This window comes from Pseudopodoces humilis, chromosome 3, assembly GCF_049639895.1.
Source record: "Pseudopodoces humilis isolate 2021_Gansu_Grassland_sample_001 chromosome 3, ASM4963989v1, whole genome shotgun sequence".
In the NCBI taxonomy this organism is placed as follows: domain Eukaryota; kingdom Metazoa; phylum Chordata; class Aves; order Passeriformes; family Paridae; genus Pseudopodoces; species Pseudopodoces humilis.
In genome coordinates, this window is record NC_142202.1 from 40,659,046 (window position 1) to 40,683,251 (window position 24,206).

The window sequence follows — 24,206 nt, forward strand, 5'->3', positions numbered from 1 at the left end:
GCTGGTCTGCAAGTAAATTTGGTATCCAAATCAGAAATGTATTCTGTCATTCTCTGTATTTTTCAGTTTTTTCCCTTTTTCCTTCCCCAGGGTCCTGTTGGTTACTGATCCTATTAGAATTTTAGTGTCAGGCCATTTTGTAGCAGTGCTGTACTGACATCTGCACTCAGCTAAATTTGCCAGTCCTGGGGTGGGTAACATAGCTCATTCATAATCATTTGTCATTATTAGTTTGATAATTACACATTTCTCTTCTCCATAGAGGTAGAAATACTCATAAACTCAAAGGACAAATGTGATTTTTATTAGCCTTTTACATGCTGGACATACTGTTATGTGACTGTTATTTGCTCAGCTCTTTGTAACTTCAGTCTGTGGCAATACTTATTTGAAGGCCACTAGTTCAGCACTCCAACCTACTTGTCTGAAGCACATTAGGAATTTCAGCACTCCCATCAAATGCAGTAATGTAACCACAGGTTAGTAAGCTATAAAATCTCCTTGAATTTGATGAAATATTTTGTGTGCTGGAGAGCTTCCACCCAAGTTGTTGTAAGCCCCCATATCTTTTTTCTTTGCTTTTCTCAGCAATTAAGGAACATTTGCCATGACGAGCAGAAGAGCACAGAATTTACTAGCTAAGCCACATCAGACTGCTGTGATTGTACTCTGGTAATAGTTTAAGAAGCTGCTTACATATTTGCCAGACTTAAAAAGTTACTGTATAACTCATCTGGAAAGTGGATTCCACTAAAAACTCATGGAATTCTACAGATTGTTGTAGTGCAGCTCTGTCTCTTAGTTGTGGACTAGAATGTTATTTAATAAAATGTGCATCTTGTGCTTAGTTCTAGATAGAGCTATCTATGAAATCAATCTGTAAAGGCACTGTGAAAATTTGCCCAACAATGAACAAAGAGCTCTGTTTTGCAATTTTTTTTGTGCCTGTAGTGGCAGTTGGGGAGCTTGCATTTACTTGGCTGTGACTTTCTAGGTCCAATAAAAAGTTCAGGTAAGGGTTTGGATCTTTCTCTTGAACTTAAGTGCACGTTTTGTGTTGGTTGTTGTTTAATAATCTGAATGGGTTTTGAGAGCCTTTCTTACAGTTTTGTAACTTCACTGCATTATATGTGCTCTAAAGCCTCATGAACTGGCTGCTGGAGAAGGGCCTTGGACTTCATGATCCTTAAAGCTGTCACCTGATATCTGATTAGGATTGATGCACATTTGGTTTTGTGTGTGCCTGTGATATTAACTACAGATAATTTGCTTTCTTCTTTTAGGAAACCGTCCTTGTCAAGTGTAGTCGTCCTGGTCATGCCTCAGTAAACAAGACTTTCCAGTTTGACAGGTGGGTAGTCCTGTGTAGCATTCTGGAAATCTGAATTGCTGGAAGATTTGTGTAGTGAAGATTAATTTTTTAGTAGGCATTAGCTAGAGGGTAATGCTCTTTTTGGGAAGGTTTTTTGAGCAGAGGAGGCAGAAGGAAAAACTCTTGGGGTTTATTTAATGTGATAATTTTATTCTTCCCAGGACAGAAAAATGCATTTCACGGAATAGACAACTGTATTCCCTCTCGGTAAAGACTACTGATACAGCTAAGCTTGAAACCTGTACAGAAACTTACTTGACTCTTTTCATAATCTGAGTAGCTGTCCTGATCCTTGCAATGTTGCAAGGTAGCAGAATGTTTTAAAAGTAAGGAAGTGTTGTTTGCCTTCCAGTACCTAAAGGGAGCTCATAAGAAAATGGGGCCAAACTTTTTAGTAGGGCCTGTTGCAATAGGAACAAGTTTTAAATGGTTTTAAACTAAAAGAGGGTCACTTGAGACTCGGTATAAGCAAGAATATTTTCACAATGAATGCAGTGAAATGCTGGAATAGGTTTCCCAGAGAGAGACTAGATATCAGATTCCTGGAAACATCAGAGGTCAGGTGATATGGGACTCTGAGCAACCTGATCTAGTTGATGTCCCTGCTCATTGTAGGGGGATTGGACTTGGTGACCTTTAAAGGTTCCTTAAAACCCAGACAATTCAATGGTTCTATGAACTGAGGCGGATTGCAAGATTTCAGCATTAGACATAGGGCATGACTTTGTCGGAAACTGGACTGAGCACTTGTATGAGTTGATGTTTGAACAGCCTGACCAGAGACAGCAAGGCAGAGCAGTGGCATGGGAATCAGTGCTCCCCAAGGGAAAGGCTACAGTGCAACTACTTTCCGTATTAGATGCTCAAAAATCCACAGAGATGGATTGGATTTTGAATGCACCATTTGTGATAAGGGCTTTAATGAGACACCAGAGTCACTGCCAGTGAGACAGAAAACTGCTGGGAGTTAGGCTGAAGGATGCCTTCTGTTCTCTCGAAATGGTGCTGACCTGGACCTCTGAAAACAGGATTGAGGAGTTAAATAATACAGTGAGAACTCTTTAAATGAGGAAATACAAATTTTTAACCTAATTCCTCTTTCTAATGCAAACTTTGCATCTAAATATTGCAATGACTCAGGAACCATGATGCAAAACCCTCTGGAAACAGAATACAGAACAATTTCATGCTTCCTTGCTTGAAGGCAAAACTTGATTTAAAGTCAGATGTACCCAGCATGAATTATCTGTCCTGGTTTAAACTTAGTGTCTGAGCCTGTTCAGCCAAAATTCCTGTAGGTTTGCTAAACATTATTAGTTGTTCACCCTTTCCTCAATGCGTTCCTCAAAATGCTTCAGTTTTCTACTCACAGGATAGTGAGGACTGCTGTCATGTAGGTCACCAAGCCTACACCACCAGCCACCTGAAAAGCCCTGAGATAATGCAGATCCTGAGGAAGCTTTACTGATCCCACAGATTATAGGACTTCTTGGATTCAAGGCATATAAGATCTCTTAAGGTACAAGGCCCCCTCACATGTTGCTAAGCTACTCAAAGTAATTCCTTTCACTCTTCAGTTGTACCTAACCCAGCCATACCAGGTGAAGTAAACACAGAATAATGCTGGAATTCAACTCTGTGGAGCAGCACAGTTAATGGTATTGACACAGGACTCCAGAGGTGCTGTGATTCTGGAAATGTGGTATAGATCCTGGTAATCAGGAAAAGGGTTAAAAAATGTAAATCCCCCAAAGAATGCAGTTCTCCAGGAATGTTTTTTTAGTGTCCCAGTGCAGCTATTTTTATATAAACAGAAAAGCATATGTTTCATATGAACTCTAAAATGTTTATTTTTTTAGCAATGTTTTATGGAACTAATAAATGTCAAAATATTTGATTTCAACTCAGGAAGAAAATTCCAGCTTTCAACATGTTATGCTTTTATAATTTTATTGGCAAATCAGTTAGCAAAATAAAAAGGAAGCTCAAAATTTTCAATGTGAAATTCACATTAATCAGTACACAGGGGCAAGTCTATCATTCTGGTAAAAATACATGGGGTTTTAGAAAGAGATTCTTTGGATTTGCAGCATCTTTCATAGTTTCAGATAGCTAATGAAGTGGGTGTCCATGCTTCAGCCAAGGCTGTGGTTACAGTGTAGCATAAACTAGTTCAAGACTACTTTAAACCACTTTATTTCAGTATGGATAGCATTTGAGCCACAGGAGCTAAGTAGTGCCAGTAAAACCCCTTTAGGAAGTTGAGTAAATATTTGAGTAGTTACTGTAACATGGAATCACATGCCTTTCCTCGGATCAGCTACTGGAGCCTGACCCTGACACAGCTGTACGGACCTCAGCTGTGGCTGTACTTGGAAGAAATGGCCTCAGGCTGCACTAGGGCTTAGGTGTGTGTCCAGCCTGTGTTCAGGTTGGACATCAGGAAGATTTTCTTCACAGAAAGAGTGCTTTAGCAGGCTGCTCAGGGAGGTGGTGGAGTCACCATCCCTGGAAGCGTTCAAGGAAAGACTGGATGTGATACCTACTGCTATGGGTTGGTTGGCAAGGTGGCAGTTCAGTCAAAGGTTGGACATGATGGCCTTGGAGGCCTTTTCGAAGCTAATTGATTCTGTGATTCTACTTAATGAACTGCTAAGACTGATTGATTCTAGCCTGGGTTGTGGCTAGTAGCAATGTGTTTGCTTTCTCAGACAACAAAAATTCATCAACTGTGAATGCATTAATCCTTAAAATGCCTTTCTTAGTTGTTTTTTTTTTATTTTTTTAAATTTGTGTAGTAGTTCTGAGATGCTTTGATGTGCAAAGAAAAAATATTTCTGCACATACTGAGTTAGAGACCTAGTTAGTTAAGATGGAGAACTGGTTGCTAATGAATATTTCATCAATTGCAGATGATAGATGAAGCAGAGAAAAGTGTTTGGAAGTGGTTTTGCTCCTTTATATTGACCTCGCAGTTTGGATGTGTAAAGTTTACTGAAGCATATGCTCATGTGCATCCAAAGCAGGGACAGAGTATTCAGTGCCTGTGTCCTCCCAGTCTGAACTGTGCCACATCGCTGCATGTTTGTTGGTTTCTCAGTGCACTATGATGGCACATCAGTGGAATGGCAATACAAGCAGTATTTGACTATCAAGCCAGACAAGTGCTCCTTTCCTGATGAAAAAGGGTACATTTTCATGCAGCTTACAATTAGTCTGTGGAACACATTGCCACAGGATGTTGCTCTGGGCCAAGAATTTAGCAAGATACAGAAAGAAACTGAATGCTGATTCTAATAATATTTTTTTTGAAACAGAGATTCAACTCATATTTCAGTTTTGAGGCCAGTATAGAGCTTTTAAGGATTTGGATAAAGCACAGAGATGAATTATTGTGTCTCTGGCCACCATATTGTTTCTTGCTCCCTCCTCTGGGTGTTGTCAGGAAAAATGCTGAGTCCAGTGCATTGGCTCCAGTTCTGCGTCTGTTTATCAGTGATCCCTCTGTATAATCTTATTTATGGAGAGCATGAATACAAAAACTCTTTTTGTGTAGTCTATAGACTGTACCAGACAGATCATGGTCAGGTATACAAAGAGGCTTGAGTAAATGCTGAAGAGCATGCTTTGTCTTTTTTCAGTTAACCATGTAGTATCCTGTACAATCTGTAGGATATTGTTAAGTGAAGTGTACTCTATACACAGAGAAGTGACTTCACTTTGTAATGTTTGTTGCTACCAAAATTTCTAATTCCTAATTAGTCATTTTGCTGTGAGCTATAAAGAGCATATATCACCTATTGGAAAACAGAGCTAGACCAAAAAAAACAACAAAACAAACAACAACAAAAACACCCCACAGAAATATACCAGAAAAGGAAATTTTAAAAAAAGATAAACATTCATACCTCAAATATTTAACTGTGGGTAATGACATTCATGTTTTAGATTCTGTTCATCTTGTATAGACAATGGATGCTGAAGGCTGTAATCTTGGGGAAGACACATTTTTGGTGTGCTACAGAAGAAATTAATGAATTAGGATATCCATGTTTTTATGATCAGAATTTCCTCTCTTTGATGATTTCCTGTTTTCAGGTTTTGATTTTATGTTGTACAAACCTGAAAGGGTTGGAGTAAAGATTTATTTGAAGGTAACTGTTGGGGATTTTTTTCTCCTCACATTCAAGAAACATATAGAATTGTTTTAGGCATCATTGTATCGGCCCAAGTACTGAACTGTCATTTTTCTTTTCTAAGAGGTGGAATAACTCATGCAATTTAATTGTCTTCTGCTCTGTTTAAAAAGGTCTGTACTCCACATCATTATGTAAAAGAAAGTCTTCTCTTGAGTTAGAAGTGTTGATTTCAGAGTAGGTAGCTCATCAGGGTTGGGGATGGAAATACCTTGACTGATATTGCTCACAAAGATAATGCTTAAACATGACCTTCAGGAGCATTCTAATTTCTGCTGTGCCACTGAGTCTTCTGAGACAAGTCCTCAGCAAGTTTGCAGTCTCTGTACCTCTTTTTTTTTTTCTCCCCCAAACTTTACCCACATCTAAGGGGTAGTACAACCTGACCATGTCTTCCAAAATGTGACACACAGGAAGTCCAGGCAGCAGGGCTATTTGACATTCTAGTAGGTGGGAAGTTACAGGGATCCAGTACAGCCTAAAAAAAGACTCTGTGTGCCAGAGGGTCAGGCAGGAGGTTTAGGATGAACTCAGAAATCCACAAGGGTGCACCTATGTGTTCTCCTCAAAACACACAACAGCTGCTCCCAAAATGTGTGAGAGAGCTTTAGAGTTCTAATTTTCAATTCTCTGACACACAAATGTCAGCAGGTCCCAGATTTTGTCACTGGCCTACAGTTTCTATAGTCTGTGTTCTTGTGACAGCATTTATATTTCTTCTTTGGTTAATCATTGCACTTTGTTCCTCAGAGTTTACAATGATTTGGAGTCTCAAGATGCAGTATTTGCAGATGTGGCCCCTCTGCTAACATCTCTCCTGGATGGGTAAGGCTAAAAGGTTGCAGAAAGAAAGCTAAAGCACAGTAATCCATTGATTACTCAATTTAAAAAAAAAAACTTAATAATGATGATCTAGTCAAATTTTATGGCTTTGCAGTTCCATTTTCCTGTTTCCTTTCTACTCAGCACCAAGTGAATGTCGTTCCCCTTTATAAACAGTGAAAATGCAGTTTACAAAATTTAGCAGAACCGACAAATTCATAAAAATAAAAAAACCCACTTCTTTCCTCTGATCTGCTTCTATCAAACTGATGCTTCTAATGGAAGATGTCTTTTTGCTTTGTGTTCTTTAGGTTACGTTTTAAAACTTGTCCAGTTGCAGACATTGTAAGATACATTTTTTCCAACAGTGTGTTAACTGTGTACAAAAAAGCCTGCCAGGGCCACTCTCTGTTCTGGTTTTTTGTCCAGCACAGGCCATAGGAGATGGGGTGATTGATTCCTGGTTGAACCAGAACTGAGCATTCTCAGTCATTCTACTGCTCCTTCAGGCACTGAAGTAAAACAGAATTCTGGTTTGAATACAAAACTGATCAGTAATAAGCACTAAAAAACACATGAAATTACTTCTAGCTACTGAAGCTCATAAAGTGTGATTTTTCATAAGTACTGAGCCAACTTAAGCTACTCTTGCAAAGAAGCTTTGATGTGCATATTGTTACAATCCTTGAAGCTTGAACTGAGTTTTATACATAACTTCCTTTCTGCTTGTTTTTCATCCCTGTTCCAATACCACTTAATTATATGGTAGGGTTGTCATGGACGTTTTACTCCCTTTAAAGGAAAAAACAGTCCCTTTCCATTCACAGTGCCATAGTTGAACAGTGGCAATCCTTGTTCCCAGTAGCCTGCACACTGAAGTTTGCAAGGTTCCTTTTCTTAAAAGCATCCTAGAAGAGGTATCTAAAGATACTGTGAATACTGGTAATTCCATATGTCTTAGAGAGGCCTCCAAGGGCTCTTTGGCTGAGGGAAGGCATAGATTGCATTTATTCTTGTTTACCAGTGATGAGTAACCACATTTCTTTAGCTGATCAACCTAGGGGACCACTAGGTTGCAGGAGCTTAAAGAAGTCTTAAAACTATAGCCTTCTCTCTCTACTTTTCCTTTTGCAACGATCATAGTTTTGCCTTGGTTCAACACATCCCTTGTCTTCAGATGTATCTGATCTGTACCTTGATCTGCTGTACTTCCCACTTACTAATTTTTATGTGTCCTAAAAGCTAAGATTTTTGTATTCAGTTAGGAAATGTTCTGTTACTGAAAAAAAAAAGACCTGTCTTGTTCTCCAAGAAGTGCTATTTAAACAGAAGCAGATTCTCAGGAAAGGCGAGTCTGTGCATATGAGCACAGCAGCCTTTCCACTGTAAATGGGAAACAGACATACCTAGTCTGAACCTTGAACCCCTTTGCTGCTCCTGATTTTTTTAGTCTGGGTTCCAAAGTGGTCTGTAACAACTTTTAGCTTGAGTAGAAGGGAGTGTTCTCTTCTTTTCCTTTTTTCTATGTTTTTCTTTCTTAATGAATTGTTTCATTTTTCAGTACAAATATACAGGAAGAAAAGAGTGCTCCATATGTAAACCAGACAAAATATAGCAGGCTTCAAAGTTTACCATGAGCCATATAGGGCCAACAAGGGAGTAAGATAAGTTTTCTTTACAGTGTTGAAGAATCCAACTTGTTTGTTTATTTTAGAGAATTAATTTCTCCTCCTCTCATTTCCTTTAACAGTGTTCTCTGCTAGGGGTAACTTTGCTAGAGTGAACACCCACGCTATTGTCAGGAGAGAAATGCTACAAAACTGTTGGTATTTTAGCTTGACAATAAGAACTTTTCTAAAAAAGAATATAACTGTTATATATAATAATAAAGTGGAGAAGGAAAAATATCAGGGCACATAGGTGAATCATAGTCCAAAATCTTCAGACTTCTCTATTTGAAAGCTTTATGCTGGAGCTAGAACACCAATTAAATAAACTATATTGAATAACTATTATAATATAGATAAAGTATTGTACTGCTTCTCCTCTTGATACCCCAACAATTTATTATCTTCTGTACCTACTTAGATATGATACTGCTGTGGCCAGTTTTAGCTCAGTTGGACTGACTGAAAACTGTTTTGGCTTTGGCAGAGAAGTTACCATTGATTGATACCCAGATTGAACCTCTGTCTTCAATGTTAAAATCCTCTGCCTACTTAACTTCTAATCATATCATCTTTATCTTGTCAGAACTACTTTGTCCATGATGTTTACTGTCTTACAACCAGCAGCAATTATGGAAAATTTAAATAGCTGTACTACAGGAATGTCCTTTAGGAGAGACTTCTAAGAAGACTAATTCTGTTTTTCCTAAGAAAAAACATCTGGCTCCCTCTTTGGTTCCAAAGATCTGTTTAATTTTGAAATAGGGCTAGAAGTCTCAATAAGGTACAGGCTGGCCAGGCAGTGTGTATGAGGGGTGGAACTGTGAAAATAACTCATTGTTAGTCTAGGTAAAAACTACCAAAATTAGCAGGAACTTTTCTACTGAGTTTTGTCAGCAGTGAATACTTCAAGAAATCCCTCATTTCAGATTTACAGTCCTAATTGCTATCACATTTAATTTTACTGTAGTGCTCTTTGTTTTCAGTTACAGTTATCTCATCTCCTTACTTCATCAAATCTATGACTAGATTCATAGTCTATTTTATACTCGTATTTTATACTCTATTTTATACTCTGCAGTGCATGCTAAAATCTGGAGGGACCATACTATAGATTCATTGACTGCAACTTTGACTTCACATTCCCAGAAAGGGTGCTCAGGTATTTTCTGTGTGGCTTATCAGCCCACATTTCTTTCTAACAAGTGAAAGCTTTCAAAATAATCCTCCTGAAATAATTGCTTCTAGGCATGTTTAATATGCATATAAGTATTTCATTACTTGAAACCGTACATTTAAAACAATTAGATGAGGGGTGTTCATTGAAATATGCTGGCATGTGCTTGATATGAGGAAAAGCATCAGATAATCAAAAGCAGCCGTTTCAGGTCTGCCCACAGAGGAGGTAGCTTAGGCGGTGAAATTTTATTCCCTGGCAGAACAGAAGCAAGCCCATTCCTGCAACTCTCTAGTAGAGCAGAAGTTTCTGCAAACTGTGAAGCACTTCTTGTGTATGAAGATTCTGCTAATGTCATATCTCTGAACAAATGAGATAGTCCAGGGAGAGAGCAGTCCTGTCAGCATAACTGCATGTCCTCCAAGGTTTGACTGGCACAGTACTGTGATCAACATCAAGTTGCTGGCAGAGGCAGCAGAACAGGCACAGCCAAGGACGGCAAAACTTCAGCTGCACAGCACAGCGTTAGTCCTCCATACAAAGCACTACTGTGGCTGAATGCATCTGTATCCAGCCACTTATTTTGCTTAAGATGTTGACTTTGATCTGATTGTGTTAGTAACGCAGTTTCTAGATAGGATTCGTTCATCTCAACTCAGATTCCTGTGTCACAGAATCCACAACAGTGCTCACAGCTATGAACAATTCTTCTTTTATTACTATGTTCACTGCAGCCAAGAGGCATTTTCAGAGTTCTGTTCATTAGACATATTTACTTGTCTACTTCAGAAGATGATGTTTCATAGGTGTCTGTTCCTCTGCACTGATATTGTACATTTTCATTTTCTACTTGTCCTTATCAGAGTGGTTCCTGCCACCTTTGTTCCAGAGTAGTCCTTGTGTGCATGCTCATTCTGAACTGGTGCTCTTGGTTCAAAATTTGTGCCTCCTGTTCTTAGGGCTGTCTTCTCTGAGGGTTATGACTGATGAGCCTGCCTGAAAAAGCCTATGAGAGATGAAGACTTCCCAGCTATTAGGATTACAAGTGCAGTGGTTTGCAGCACTGTAACACAAATCAAGCTCCAAAATGGTTTACTTTAATGTGCTGTACTGTAAATTGCAGTGGTTAAGGGCTGATTAAAAAGCAGCTTGGTAGTGCAAAAGCTGAAAGTTGGGCAGGCAAGGAGGTCTAACAGCATCAATCATTCCACTCTAAGGATCCTTTAAACTTCTACTAAAAAGCATCCCTTCAACTCTGCTTAAAAAATAAAATTTGTTTAGGTGATGTTATGAACAGCAATTACTGTCAGACTTTGAGAACTGCAGAAAGAAACTGGGGGCAGTGTTTTTATTTTCTTGTTTAAGTTTGTGTTTCCAAATTGTTTGAAGTTTGACCTGCCACCTAACAGACACATTTGGTAATGGTAAAATAAATTGTAGCACTTCTATTTTTCAGGTACAATGTGTGTATCATGGCTTATGGACAAACTGGAAGTGGGAAGACATACACAATGTTGGGACCACAGTTAGAGGAGAACTTAGCATTCTCCATAGAAGAGGAATCAGAACTTGGAATTATTCCTCGAGCTACCCAAGAAGTGTTCAGGTAAAAACTAAGTAAAGGCTTGCTGTCAGTGGCAGTCACTTTAAACTGTATAGAAAGGATGAAATAATGATTGTAATGTATTTATTGTTACAAATTTCAGCTTCACAATGGTTAATATTTACAGCTTCTCTGCCCACCATTTGATATTTGAGGTTTTATATAGATTTTTAGTCTCTCTCCTGCTTAATCCAATTTTCTAAGACAATAAGATTATGCAGTTTTACTGTCTGTTATCTGTCCATGTGGCTTTCAGACTCTAATTAGATTTTTGAAGATGTTTCAACCATAGTTGTGGGAGTCCAAAAGATGATTAAGTTCCAAAAAGTTTCCACTGTGAAAGTTGACAACTGGAATACATGAAGAGGATTCAGATTAGAACCCAGTCCCAAGGAAGAAGGATAGTAAAATTTTTAAACTACACTCTGTTGTTGTTTTTAAGATTCTTAGAGTATTTTAGTTGAACCTAATACAGGATTGAACTGATATGCTGCTATATTATAGTACAAGAGCCATTAGAAGTTTTTCCAGCTAAGCCTGTTTGTTTTGGACAAGGGTATAAGCTAAATCAAAGAACCAATTTTGTATGAGAATAACTGCTTAGCTGTAAATACTTTCCTGAATAGGGAAGCCATTAATTTATGGATTTTCTGAGGCTGTGTACAGATAACTTCTTACAGATATAGTTTCCCATCTCTGTTCATTGTTTGCGCTCTAACAGATTTTATACTCTGAGCTCTGAGTGCAACAACTGCCAGCAGAGAAATGGTATAAAAAAATTCTAAGGTGGGAGGCTAGTGGAAAAAACAAGCTGGCACAGCTGTTTGGAAAATTAAATTCTATTTACTTCTTCATGTTTAAATAAACTGTATATTCTGATTCTTCAAGTTAACATTAGTATATGGATGAAGCAATTTCATGGCTACAGATACTTAGTAAGCACTTTTATCAGATTCTAATTATATTAAAATTAAAGAATAGATCTTTAAGCTTTTTTTTTTTTTATTATTTTTTTTATTTTATTTTTTTTGTTTGCCAGGCTTATTTCAGAAAAGCCACCAGGAAGTTACTGGGTTGAGGTTTCTGTTGTAGAAGTGTATAATAATGAAATTTTTGATCTTCTGGCCAAAGACAGTTATGGAAAAGTGTTTGGCATCAAACGTGATGTTGTCACAACCAGAGAAGGGAAGAGCGATGTGCCACTGCTGACGCACGAGTGAGTACATGGCTTGTTCCTACCATCCAAACACGATCTGGTGTTGACACCACATAGAGCTGTCACAAAACTGCATTATAGGCACCAGATTGCTTCTAAACAATGAGTCATTACCATATGCAAAAGAACAGTTCTGTTTCTGTTAGCTCAGTCTATTAAACTGCAATTGGCTGCAAATGTCAAAATACTTCCATAAATAATTGTACAATTACTTTGAATTATACTCCTTTGTTAAGTGCCTTCCACTCAGAAAGCCTGAAGATTGCTGCATATTTTGTTGTTGCTGGATCTATGGCATCTTGTCAGCTGTAAAAAAAGAAGGGATAATCTAGTCACAAAGCATTTTTCCATTCAGTCTTACTGAATTATAAAATTTACAGATTATAATAGAAATTTATGTACCAGTTGCAAATATTTAAGCATCTGGAGCTTGTTAGCTTTCCCTTTATGCATTGGAGTTACAAAAAATTAGAATAAGCTTTCAAGTGATCTTTTAATACAAATACCCATCTTAATATTGCTTAATATTGCTTAATGTTCTGTTTTCATAACTGGATGTGTTAAAGCTGGATTTGTTATGTTGGCATTTGAACTGGTAGGTCTTGAAAATCGAGGTTCTTCAAACTAAAAGCTAAGAAGCAGCCAAGCTTCTCACTATTCACTTTTAAGATGTCCCAGCATTGATGTATGTCAGGTTTGATCCTTATTTACACAACTTGACAGTGTAGGGAGAGCTAGGGTACTTAAGGCTACAGCTATACTACTTTAATGCCTTCTTTTACTTACTAAGCATTACAAAGATTTGTTCTAGTACTCACAGGAATGATTCTTGGCATTACGTAAGTGTGGCATACGAAGCAAATGTACAGTGCTTTCTTGTTATATATAAAAAACTTACCTTGGCTAACTAGATCTTAAAAATCATGTGTTTATAAAATTTCATCTATTCACAAGAGGGAATCTGTTTCCGATGCTTCATTTTAGTAATGGCTGTGTTGTGTATCATAAAATGTCCTGAGTGGGAAGGGGCTCATAAGATCATGGAGTCCAAATCCCGGCCCTGCACAGGATAGTCCCAAGAATCTCATTCTAGTACCTGGCCCTCCTCTGGGTGAAGAACTTTTTCCTAATGTCCAGTGTAAACCTCCCCTGACAAAACTTCAGGGTGTTCCCTCAGATCACCAGAGAAGAGGTTGGTTCCTGCCCCTCTGCTTCCCTTCACAAGAAGTTGTAACTGCAGTGAGGTCTCCCCTCAGTCTCTTCTTCTCCAGGCTGAATAGACCAAGTGACCTCAGCTTCTGCTTATGTGGCTTCCCCTCTAGGCCTTTCACCATTTTTGTGGCCTTTCTTTGGGCCTTATATTAGTAGTATCAATATTAGCTAGAAAAAAAATAAAATTAGGAAAACATTACTAGTGGTACCACAGAGGTGATGGTACTCAGTGGAATTAAACTGGACATCTCTCTGTGGGCACCCAGCATGAGAAGAGATTCCAGAAGGGAGCATGTGCATTATCAAGATGTCACATAAAGAAGTGAGTAAATAACATTTGTGGAAAGAAATGTCTTGCTCTATTGAAATGCTTAGAACAGCATTGTGTTTTCTATGTTTCTAAAGAAACATGATGGTTTTCTTTGCTTCTCTATAATAATTGTCGTGGTCTAATCTCTACTTTTCCAAGGGGAATTAGCAGTCAGATATGAAATGCATCCCATGCCAATTAAATAAAATGCACCATCAGTGGAGATAATTTTGTCCTATGGGACATAGTCACATAAGCAGACCACTAGTTTGTTTATGTGGATTTAATGCTATTCCCAGCAAGCCTTGACAGAAAAAACAAGAATGTACTGGAGGATTGTGCAAACATACCTTTTTTCTACCTAGTGATACACATTTATTGATTTGTACTTTCTAGGAATTTAATTGCTCATAGGAAAGTGGGAGCCCAGATAAATTGTCAAGTAGTTTTCTTCACTGTGGGAGCTATAGGACTCTCCTTTCTTTCTATGAAATAATAAGCACTGCAATATTCTCAGAAGGATTAACATTTGTATCTGGGGTTTGCCTGCTCTTTGGTTTTGAGGTTAAATACAATTTCCATAGAAATTCTGCAAGCTGGATTGCACTCTCCATGCTCCATAAAAACATGGAATGAATGAAAAGTGACTGGAGATTAAAATGATGAATCCTTTTGCCCTTTCTGTCTGTATTATGCTGACTAGTGGGTTTCTCTCTGTCTCTATTCTTGTATTTCCCCAACTGTGACTCTACTACAACTTTTAGTATCTAGTTAAGTTTCTGCTGTCAAGGGAATGAAAAACTCCAGAAGAGGCTGGGAGCAGAACTTAACCTGTGTGTGCTGAATCTTTCTTGGAGAAGCTAATCTTTTTCCTTTGACTAGACAGGAAAGGGGCCATATGACTTAGAAAGTGAAGATGGGTGCACATAGTGTAGGCATGCTGGGAGCTGGACTTTCCCTATTTCATCAAAACCTCCAAGTAATTTTTAATTATGTTATTTCAGTAACTAAGATGCTGGCCTGGCATAATTTTATTATTGAAAAATGCCTGTTCCCAAGGCGTCTTTGCATAGTTAGGGTGACCCATCTCTTTTCATAGGTTTTGGAGAGGTGAGAAGCAGTGGGACTTGTGCCATAGAAACAAAAAAAAAGAAGCTGCAATAAGGTTTTGTTTGTCCTTCTACTTAATAAAATAGCTGCTATGTTTATTTCTGTAAATTTTAATTTATTGCTAAGGAGCCTGGCGCCTTGAACTAAAACTCTTAAAAGCCACTTATCTCAATCAGTTAATACTAAATTCTAATGCAAACATAAATAAAAATATGGACTTGTATCTCAATTACAATGCAAGCAGTGAAAAAAGTCCAATTCATAAACAGGTTATATTAATAATTACATAGAAAGGTTAATAAGAAAAAACAAACCCAAACAAAGTAAAGGAACCATTGAATGAGGCCACCCAGCTGCCCAAAATCTAAAGTAAACAGATGGTGCTTTGAATAAAAACACATCCTCATTTATGATAATATTTCATCTAGAATATATTGGCCTGCTGGGTCTTATTGGCTTCTCCATATATCCACTAAAGTACAGTAGTCTCTTTCCTGCTAACATGTTCATCTTACTGAATCACAAAAACCTCAGTCTCTTTCTTCTTTTATAGCTTGGCTGACTTTGGAGAACTTTCAGCATCAAATTTTTAACGTAACCACAACAGGGCTTCTCTTTGTGGAATCTGGTTCAGGAACGTGCGACACATAGTACACGATGAAGTCGTAGAGATTATACTAAAATATTATTTTTGTCAGTACTGTGGAGGAGCTACTGTGCCAAGCTTGCCACACTGGGCTGGAGATGTTGCTCGTCTTCAAAGCCAGCTGCAGCTTCCCAGCCATAGGTGACCAGCACTGACAGTACACTCTGAGCCCTGTCTTCCTTGGCAAATGCAGGGATGGGGCAGCAGCTTGGAGCACTAACCCTTTGGCAGCTCACAGCAACAGCTTGCAGAAGCCAACAGCCTGGAGCTGCATCCTAGCCAAGGCTGCTTCCCGGTCAGGCCTTCCAGTCCTGGCTGACTAGCCAGTGGAAGATGCAGTTAAAGGCTGAGGAAGGCAGGATGTGTGCCCCCTTGGATGTGAGGCAATAGTCAGATCACCCCAGTGTCAGGCTCTGACTGTAGGAACTAAAGCCACTGGTTCTCTGCTGGCACCAGGTCAAACAGCAGGAGACATCCCCAGGGGGTGCCCAGAGGTAGAGGTGTCACAGTGGAGGCGGGCATGTCTGGTTCAAGAGGAAGTCTGTAGTGATTGTTTACCTCATAGAGCCCTGGGTGCACAGGGAACTGCACTTAGATGGCTGCTTCTCCTATGTGCCTATGGATATGGTGTGGCCAAATGCTTTTCTGTGCTTCAGATGCACTTGCTTTGTTTTTCGAGGAAATTGTTTTAATTGAGTATAGTTTGTTTTCTTTTGTTCTTCTGTCTCTAAACTGTTCAAGTATGGCTCTTAGCATAAAACAACTTTGTGCCAGGTGTGACTTTCTTATGGAAATCAGACAAATCTAAGTCATAAAGACATTGCCTTTTATCACATGCTTGCTTTTGCTGACTGCCATGCTGCAGAACCGAGCCTGTGGCCTGCGATGAGAGTTATTAATGGTTAATTAATTAACCATTAAATTATGATATGCAGTCATAATTTATACCCCCCAAAAAACAACTGTTTAGGTGTTCTAGCTTCAGTGACGATTGAAGAGGGCAACACAGTGAAAGAAAAGGATAGGCACTCTTATCTCATTTGTTTTAAACTTTGCAAACCTAGGGAAAATCGTAGTGGGTTTTTTCTTTACCTAACCAGTTTATTTCATTCACTGTGTTTATTTCACCATGTGTGCTAGGTTGTTGCCCTTGATCATATTTGCAGTACTTCCTTTAACAGGAAAAGAAAACAGATAGTCTGAGATAAATGGTCTACAGACATTTATGTCTATTTATTCTGACATTGTGCTCATTGAACAGTGGAACTGGACTTTGTACCAGGGATTCTGGATTTAATTCCAAATGTGAAATATGACTTCCAGAGGCCCAGAGAAATTTTGGGGGATTTTGCCTAATTCTGTACCTAAGAAAATGAGCTCCCTCAGCATAAATTGGACAAGTCTACTTCTGTAAGACCAGAGATTCCAGCAATGTCTAAACCTGTGTCTTTTCTTCCCAAGTGTGGAGCTATAGAAATGTCTGTTGCTTCAAGAGCTGAGCTACAGTACTTCTGGACCTGCAAGGCTGGCAGGCCACTTCTGCAGCACTTTTAGGACTGCACCACAGCTTTTGGCTTGAATTTTCATCTTTATCCCACCTGAAAAAGTGTAATACAGTTGTTTGTGCAGCTCAAAACTGAGAGTAGTTTTGAGAAGGAGAAGAGCCAGGAAGTGGAAATGCTGAGGTTCTCATTCAAGTTGTCAGCTTTTTTGTGTGATTTTTCCTGCGAGTCAGTTAAATATCCTTTCTGTTTCTTTACTTCTTAGGACTGTTGAAAATACATCTGAATTTTTGCATCTAGTCAACAAAGGCCTACAGCTGAGAGTCACGCACCCAACACTGGTGCATGCTCATTCCTCTCGTTCTCATCTGGTAGTGACATTGACCATAACCACAGTTGTCTTTGGAGATAACTTTGGTAAGCAGGATGTTACTAAAATACATCTGGAGCCAGTTGTTTTTAGAAAAACAGTCTGTGGATTGGGAGGTTTTCATACTGCTTTTTCTTCCTTTTTCCAATGTTTGATACATTCCCTCAGTTCTTTTCCATCTTTCTAACTTCTTCCTTCCTTCTTAAACAACAGACCATTTTCATGTTTGAATGCTACTGGAGCTTTCAGTTTCATAAAATCTTAGAGCTTTTCTTGACATGCTTTGACTTACAGATTTGTTGAAGTGTTATTACATGAGGCAACTAATGAATAAGTTAGTTAGTCATAAGGTATATGATAGTAAAGATCTTTATAAGGTAGATACTAAAATAAAGTAGTTAAATCACTTAAAATGGATAATTACATGCCGCACAAAGTTTGTGGTTAAGCTAACCATAAATTTTAGGGAACATCATATGCTTTTGGTTGAGAAAGAATTAAAAATATTTACTCCCTGCCTGGCAAAAATGTCCTTTAAATTCAGAATCTTTTGAACTGTTAATAATAGGCCTTATGAAAAGACAAAAAAGGCCTTATGTAAAGACAAAATACTTCTCCTATTTACTATGGCAACATGGATATTTCTACTTTTCACTACCACCCCAAGACTTACCAGTTTATTGGTTGAGGAAGAACTTTCTTTTGGGGCTCTTGGGGGTAACTTTGTTTTCTTCTGCTCATGTTCTAATTAGGCTCTCTGATTTCAGTGCTGTGGTCCATCTGCTTCATACTCTGCAACAACAATACAATTTTAGAAAGTGGGAAATATTTAACATTTTTCCCTTAGATTGCTATCAGAAATTAAACCAACAGTATCAGCAAAGCAGAACAAACAGTGCCCTCACTTACCTATGTGCCTTGCCAAAAGACACAGTTACTTCCCAGGTTGGAGCTTCAGCATTTCCAATGTTAACTCTAGCCAGCTCCAGATTTTTGTTGTTACACTGATGGTACTTTTCTAAAGTCAGTGTTTGCACCATTAGCACATAGCCATCTTGTCTAATCCAGAACTCCCTTTACCACCTCTAATTGCAGTCACCCCACCATGCCACGTTGCCTGGCAGCAAAGCTCCGTAGAAATGTCCAATTGTTGTTGAATGCAGACTCTGGCTTTTGACTCCCAGCACATGGGTGAAGATGTGTACTGTAAGGGAACAGAGCTGAACTGCAGCTGGGACCTCACTGCAGCAATGTGTGACAGCACAGCCTATCTTGGTTAGCAGGAAAGGACCCTGATTAAAAGCCAGGTGCCATTGTTGTAAAGTCTGTGATGAGTTCTGCATCTAAAGCCAGGGTTGACAAGCCAGCAGTTTTTCAGGTTTGATTAAGGTATTTTAGCATTTTGATCAGTATTATCTGTTGTTTGAGGAGAGCTGTTTCTTAATTTCATTGTCTAAAACTGAAGAGGAGTGAGAACACTTAGTTTGACACTGTATGTTTCAAGCCATTTATTCTGTGTAAGCCAACACAGCTGCTCTGCCTAAACTGTGAAGAGCTGGCTCAGGGTTTAGCAGCAGCCCACTTGGAGAAGTACAGAGCTCTGTAATTCAAGTCAGAGTCTGCTCCTTAGTCAAGTTTTGCATTTGGAAGCTTTCTACTATTCCATCTAGAGCTCTAAGCACCCAAGGAGGTCTGTTGTCTCTATGACCTGTAGCAGAATATGTGCCTTTTATTTTTCTGTTCTTCTGGAGAGAGGAGATAGATGAAAACCAAAACACTAAGAAAAAAACCCAAACTGCTTTGGGAAATCCATTTTGCATATATTCCTGCTAAGCTAATGTGAAAGCAGCTTTCCCAGAGAATCTTTGTCTTCCTTCCCAGCAAAGAGAGAAAGCCAGATGCTTCTGCTGAGGAATGATACTAGTAGGTAACCCACCTAAACAAGTGGAAATAGCACTATTGAGGCTAATAGCTCATCGTGTGGAGATCTTGCAGTGGGATATAATGGCTGAAGGAAGTCTAAAAGGAACAGCAGCAAAGGACAAAATAGAAGAGGCAGGATAAGGATTATTTTCTTTTTCCAGAGCACCAGCAGGTGATGTTTCAAATACACAGAACCAGTTTTCAGAGCCTACTGCTCCCAAACATCTGAAATTGCACTTGAGTTGCCATCAGTCTAAAACTTTAAAGAAAGCCTCTTTAAAGTCCTTACTGGACTCCCATTTCTTGTTTTCCACACAGATGTGTGAACAATGGGGACATTGGATACAACACAATGTACACCAGAGTTTCTTACCAACTGGTACAATCACTTTGATGTGTAAAACTTTAAATGAAATAGAAAAAGTCATTCAGCCTGCCTGTGCCATGGATTCTGGCTTGTACGTTGCTTCTGTTAGAATAGCCTGATGCAGCAGATACTGTACATCCCCTATTGATGCACCATTTTTCCCCCATCTAAATTTTCAGTGTCAGTGAGAATCTCTCTTTTGGTTTTTTTTCATTAACTAGGTACTTTATGGGAAGATGAACAAACCAGTCAGAGACTAAATAAAGAGGCTTCCTGCACTTTTCCACAAAAAATGAGAGACAATAAATCTACCTCTTCTTCTGGAGCCTCTTCACCAGTACAACTTGAAGCAACTGAGAAAATGAAGCAAGTCAAAACGAGACTGCAGCTGGTGGACCTGGCTGGGAGCGAGTGTGTTGGTAAGAGAATGTGTCTGTTTGTGGGCATGGATACTCACGGATCTAGGTTACAGTAAATGCTTTAGTTCTTAATGGAGGGATACATGCTAACCACAGAGGTGGTTTGAACCCAGAGATCCTGGCATAAACAAAATTCTGAGGGCTGATTGATCCGGTTTTGCACTGGTGTAGTTTAACTTAAAGTATGACTGCATAAGCTTGAAATAAGCCCAGGATGGTTACACATATCATAGATACACTATTTGTTCAGACTGCTTTTATTAGGCCTGTTTTTCTGCTCTGAAAATTAGCATGTCTTTGGTACAGAAATGTTTAAAGAGCATAAATTATTTAAATATTACAAATATCTGTAATAATTTGTATTACCATATGTGGATTTTTCTGCTTTATTGTGGAAAAAGTCTTGGAGGAAATTAGCGTTGAAAAGATAATATTGCTTTTTATTGTTTCTTCAAAGCATTTTCCTCCTGCCTCCTCTATGCAAACAATAATTTCAAAAACTCGATTATTTCCTAAAGGACAAGCTTTCTTACCAAGAAAAATCATGCAGCCAAATGTATCATTCCAGAAATAATGTTTTGAAAAGTGAACCAGTATTATGAAAGAGTCTTTTACTTCACTGCCAAGAATTCTTGCTGTTGCTCACTGTTAAACTTTTGTTCTACAGAGAAACCTAATATAATACATTATTTTTTCATTTGCTCTAAATGCTGAAAACATGTAATTGAGCAACAGGGCGTGTGTTTGTTCTCTCAGTTAAACCAGGACAAACATTTCCTTGGTCTGGGGCTCGGCAGGCCAGTTCCTCCAGTGAATCCAGAAGAGCTGTGCTCACATCAGTGTTAGATGTGGCCCAGCACATGCAGCAGCTGACCTCTGCCATCAGCTGTGCTGGTGGACATACTCTGTTGAAAGTGAGGGCAGTGTTAACTCATAATTGTTTTAAAATGTGGGCAAATCTAAGTAAGCAACCTTACCTCAAGCTTCTCACACATGTCAGCACCTGGCCCTGTTGGCTCTGCAGTGGCATAGGTCATTTGAAGCATTTACAAGCCAATTTGTCCCTTTTTAGCAAACTGTTTCACTTTGAAAACTCACCTAAATGCTTTGTCAAAGTTCATCTAACCAAATGCAGATAATCAGCAGTTTAAACATGTACCCCCTACCCTATATGCAGTTTTCTCCTTTAGGGAGGATAACTGTTATCCCAGGAGTCCACTTTTCCTTGATATGAAGAGGATGCCTGGGGATGGTTGTATATATAATGACCCAAGTAAAGTTACACTGCGATTCATCCTATCTTGGATTGTTATCCACCCTTTGACATGGTCTTCCAAACTGCTTTACTCTATCTCTCTCTGACAAGATAGAGAGACTCTACCACTCCAACCTCATCCTCTCCCACAGTTCTAGAGCCCTCACTGTCCAGACTCCTGGGTTTTTTGCTATTACTGTACCTTTTCACATTTCCCTTTGCTAGAAAATGCTGGCCTAAGGGGAAAACAAGATTTCTGGCCACTACCTGTACCTGTCTAGAGATAGGAGAGTAGGCAGTAGAGGAAGCTGTTGGCCCCATCTGATCGTCCCAGTGCCATCAGCTCTGCCTGACATGGATCATGTGCCCTGGGTTAGGAGAAGTGACTGTGGATGCATCTGTACCTCATCCACTATCCTCAAGAAAGCTTGAATTCGAATAATATGATGGTAAATGCTAATAGCAAATTTCTCTTCCCCAAATGGCAAAGGTAAGGACAGCAGGAATTGATTACTATTAACTGTACTCTCATCCAGACTGATCAAAGAGTTGAGTTTGCAGCACCTCTTTGAATTGGTGCAGTATGTTGCATAGACCAAACCTTTACAGTGCTGCTCAGGGGCAGCATAGCTACATACAACCGTGCTGGATGGGTGGTAGAATTGCACTGTTTTCCTTTATCCATTTCCTTGCAGCTAATCATGCCATAAAACAGTACTCCACACGCTCTGGTGAACACAAATACAAGTGTGAATACTTGTGGCTGTTGTAGTTTTCTCTCTGCAGCTTGTGCCATCAGTGCCTCCCCTCTTCTTCCAAAGAGAGATAGATGGGGCAGCTAACTTATAAAAAATGGTGGAACAAAATAGGCTTCTCTTTGGGGACATTGTGGACTCGTGTTTTCAAAAGCTGTGTTGTCTTGTCTGATCTTAAGGTGTTCCTACTTTCTTGGTTCTTTGTTTTTAAAACATATGGAGCCAAAAATGCATTGAACATCTGCAGAGATCAACTTTAACATGATATGCTTTGGACCATCTGTGGACATTGAATCTTCTTTAACCTTTCCTCCACATTGAAGTAGCTTTGCTTAGTGTTACCAGTGCCTTTTTCTACGCTGTACCAGGTATGTCTGGAGTGACAGGAGCAGCACTGAGAGAGACCTCCTTTATTAACCGCAGCCTGTCTGCCCTGGCTGATGTTCTGGGAGCAATAGCAGAGCAGCGAGCTCATGTCCCTTATCGGAACAGCAAACTTACACATCTGCTTCAGGACTCCGTTGGTGAGGGATTATTCTGACTCTTGTTCAACAATGTAGATTTCTTCTCCTGATTTTTTCTCTCCTTTGCTGTGTAATATTAGATGATCTTCTACTCCTTGCTTGAATGTGGCCTCTATTTCAAAGACTGGACTGGGAGAGTGTCAGTACACAGTGACAGTTCTGAACTCTGAATTTGGCTAAATCTTGCTGTTCCCAAAGCTCAGTTGAAGAACAGCATCTCAGTAGGATCATGTGAAGGGTAAAAATTACATTTCACTTGTATTGTTCCATGTCAGGTACAGTTTAAAAGTTAAATTCCAATCTTTATTACTACAGGGTATAACCACCATTCCTTAACATTGTGCCCTGTAGCAGCAAGGCAAAGGAGGGAGACAGGACACGGCCCTGTAATAAAACTTCCTTTTGTGTTTGGGTCACTTCCTCTTCTTTAGCTCATCTACGCAGAAGCAAGTTTTAAAGCAAGTGTTATTCCTGCAGTAATGTTAGATTTATGTCCGTGTGTGTAGTACATGAGTCCATTTTTCTTTGGCCAAAAAATATTAGCCCTTATGCTTTTAGTCTCCAGTTCAAGCCATTGACAGTGAATGAAGTAACAGTTCTTCAGAGTTGTTGAAACACTATGAATTTTTTGCTTAAGCTTTGATTTTCGCTTGGTACTGGAGTCTCTACTGTGACAAGGGAAAGCAAAAAAGAGAAGTGAGAGCTATGCTGTACGGGTGCTGAGCCTGATTTTAACCAAGTCTGTTGCATGACTTTGGTGAAAATGGCTGTTTCCTCCTTTGTTTAATCATTGTCTGTAAACTTTAAGTCTGTTTTGTTTTATTGTCACAAAAGCCATTTTGCCATTACCCCAAATTTACAAATATTTGACAAAACTTAAATAAGTGTCCAGACCCATAACATACATGCTGATTAACTGATGAGGCTAATAGGGGGGAAAATCTATATTACAAATTGTGAAACGTTTGGGGGGAAGTACCATATTGTTAGACATAGACTCCCCATGAAGGAGATGTCTCTTTCTTCAGGAGCAGTTTGCTGCTTCATGAAAACAGTGGTAACCTGTGCTCACTGTTGTGTAGGTCAGTATGGTAACAGTGTATAACTTCCTGAAAATAATGAGGTAAATAAGTATGTTTTGTCTTTTCCCTGCTTTTAGGAGGTGACGCTAAACTGTTGCTGGTGCTGTGCATCTCTCCTGGCCAAAAGTATTTAACAGAATCAATGCAGTCTCTGGGATTTGGAACTCGTGCTCGGCAAGTTCAGAGAGGACAAGTCAAGAAAAAAAACTTTCCAGTGCCGAGTAAAGGAAAATAAAACCTAAGACTCCTGTGGATTAAAGTATCATTAATGAGTTCCTCAGACCGAAATGTATATTGTTGTCCTTACGCCTTTCTTTTAGATATTAACTGCCAGATAAAATAAACAATCTTCAACATGGCCTCAGTAAGCAATAAACCTGCTAATGATGTTCTTGCTCCAAAGATAATAGCAAGTATTGACAACATCTACCCACCATGGTGGAAAGGTAGAGAAATAAACTGGGCTTTAAGACATGGCTTTGGTGATGTGTTTCTTTAGTTCTACTTGCCCTAAGTCAACAGGGCCCCTGATTTAGGATGGTTCACTTCTGAAAGGCCAAGGGTGCATTCTCTCTTCTCAGTAGAAGTCAGGAGTCTAAATATCATTCCAGTGCTTCAAAGCAAATGAAATACTTCCTCCCATCTTGGATTAAAATGAGACACATCATTTTTTTATTG

At 39.1% G+C, this 24,206-nt stretch overlaps 1 protein-coding gene across 5 annotated transcripts in view; it reads left to right on the forward strand.

Annotated features, from left to right (window-relative positions):
* KIF25 (kinesin family member 25) overlaps positions 1 to 23,956 on the forward strand; it is a 41,186-nt gene extending 17,230 nt beyond the window's left edge. For 3 of the 5 annotated variants that reach the window (XM_088053219.1, XM_014263400.2, XM_088053222.1), the window contains 8 exons: positions 1,284 to 1,351; positions 6,319 to 6,393; positions 10,691 to 10,840; positions 11,877 to 12,053; positions 17,099 to 17,250; positions 19,715 to 19,912; positions 22,291 to 22,446; positions 23,606 to 23,956. In XM_088053219.1, the coding sequence (XP_087909345.1) occupies positions 1,284 to 1,351; positions 6,319 to 6,393; positions 10,691 to 10,840; positions 11,877 to 12,053; positions 17,099 to 17,250; positions 19,715 to 19,912; positions 22,291 to 22,446; positions 23,606 to 23,763 (1,134 nt within the window). In that variant the 3' untranslated portion in view covers positions 23,764 to 23,956. The remainder of the gene's footprint in view (positions 1 to 1,283; positions 1,352 to 6,318; positions 6,394 to 10,690; positions 10,841 to 11,876; positions 12,054 to 17,098; positions 17,251 to 19,714; positions 19,913 to 22,290; positions 22,447 to 23,605) is intronic. The other 2 variants (XM_088053220.1, XM_088053221.1) reach the window with 2 other exon arrangements.
* The last annotated feature ends 250 nt before the right edge of the window (positions 23,957 to 24,206 follow it).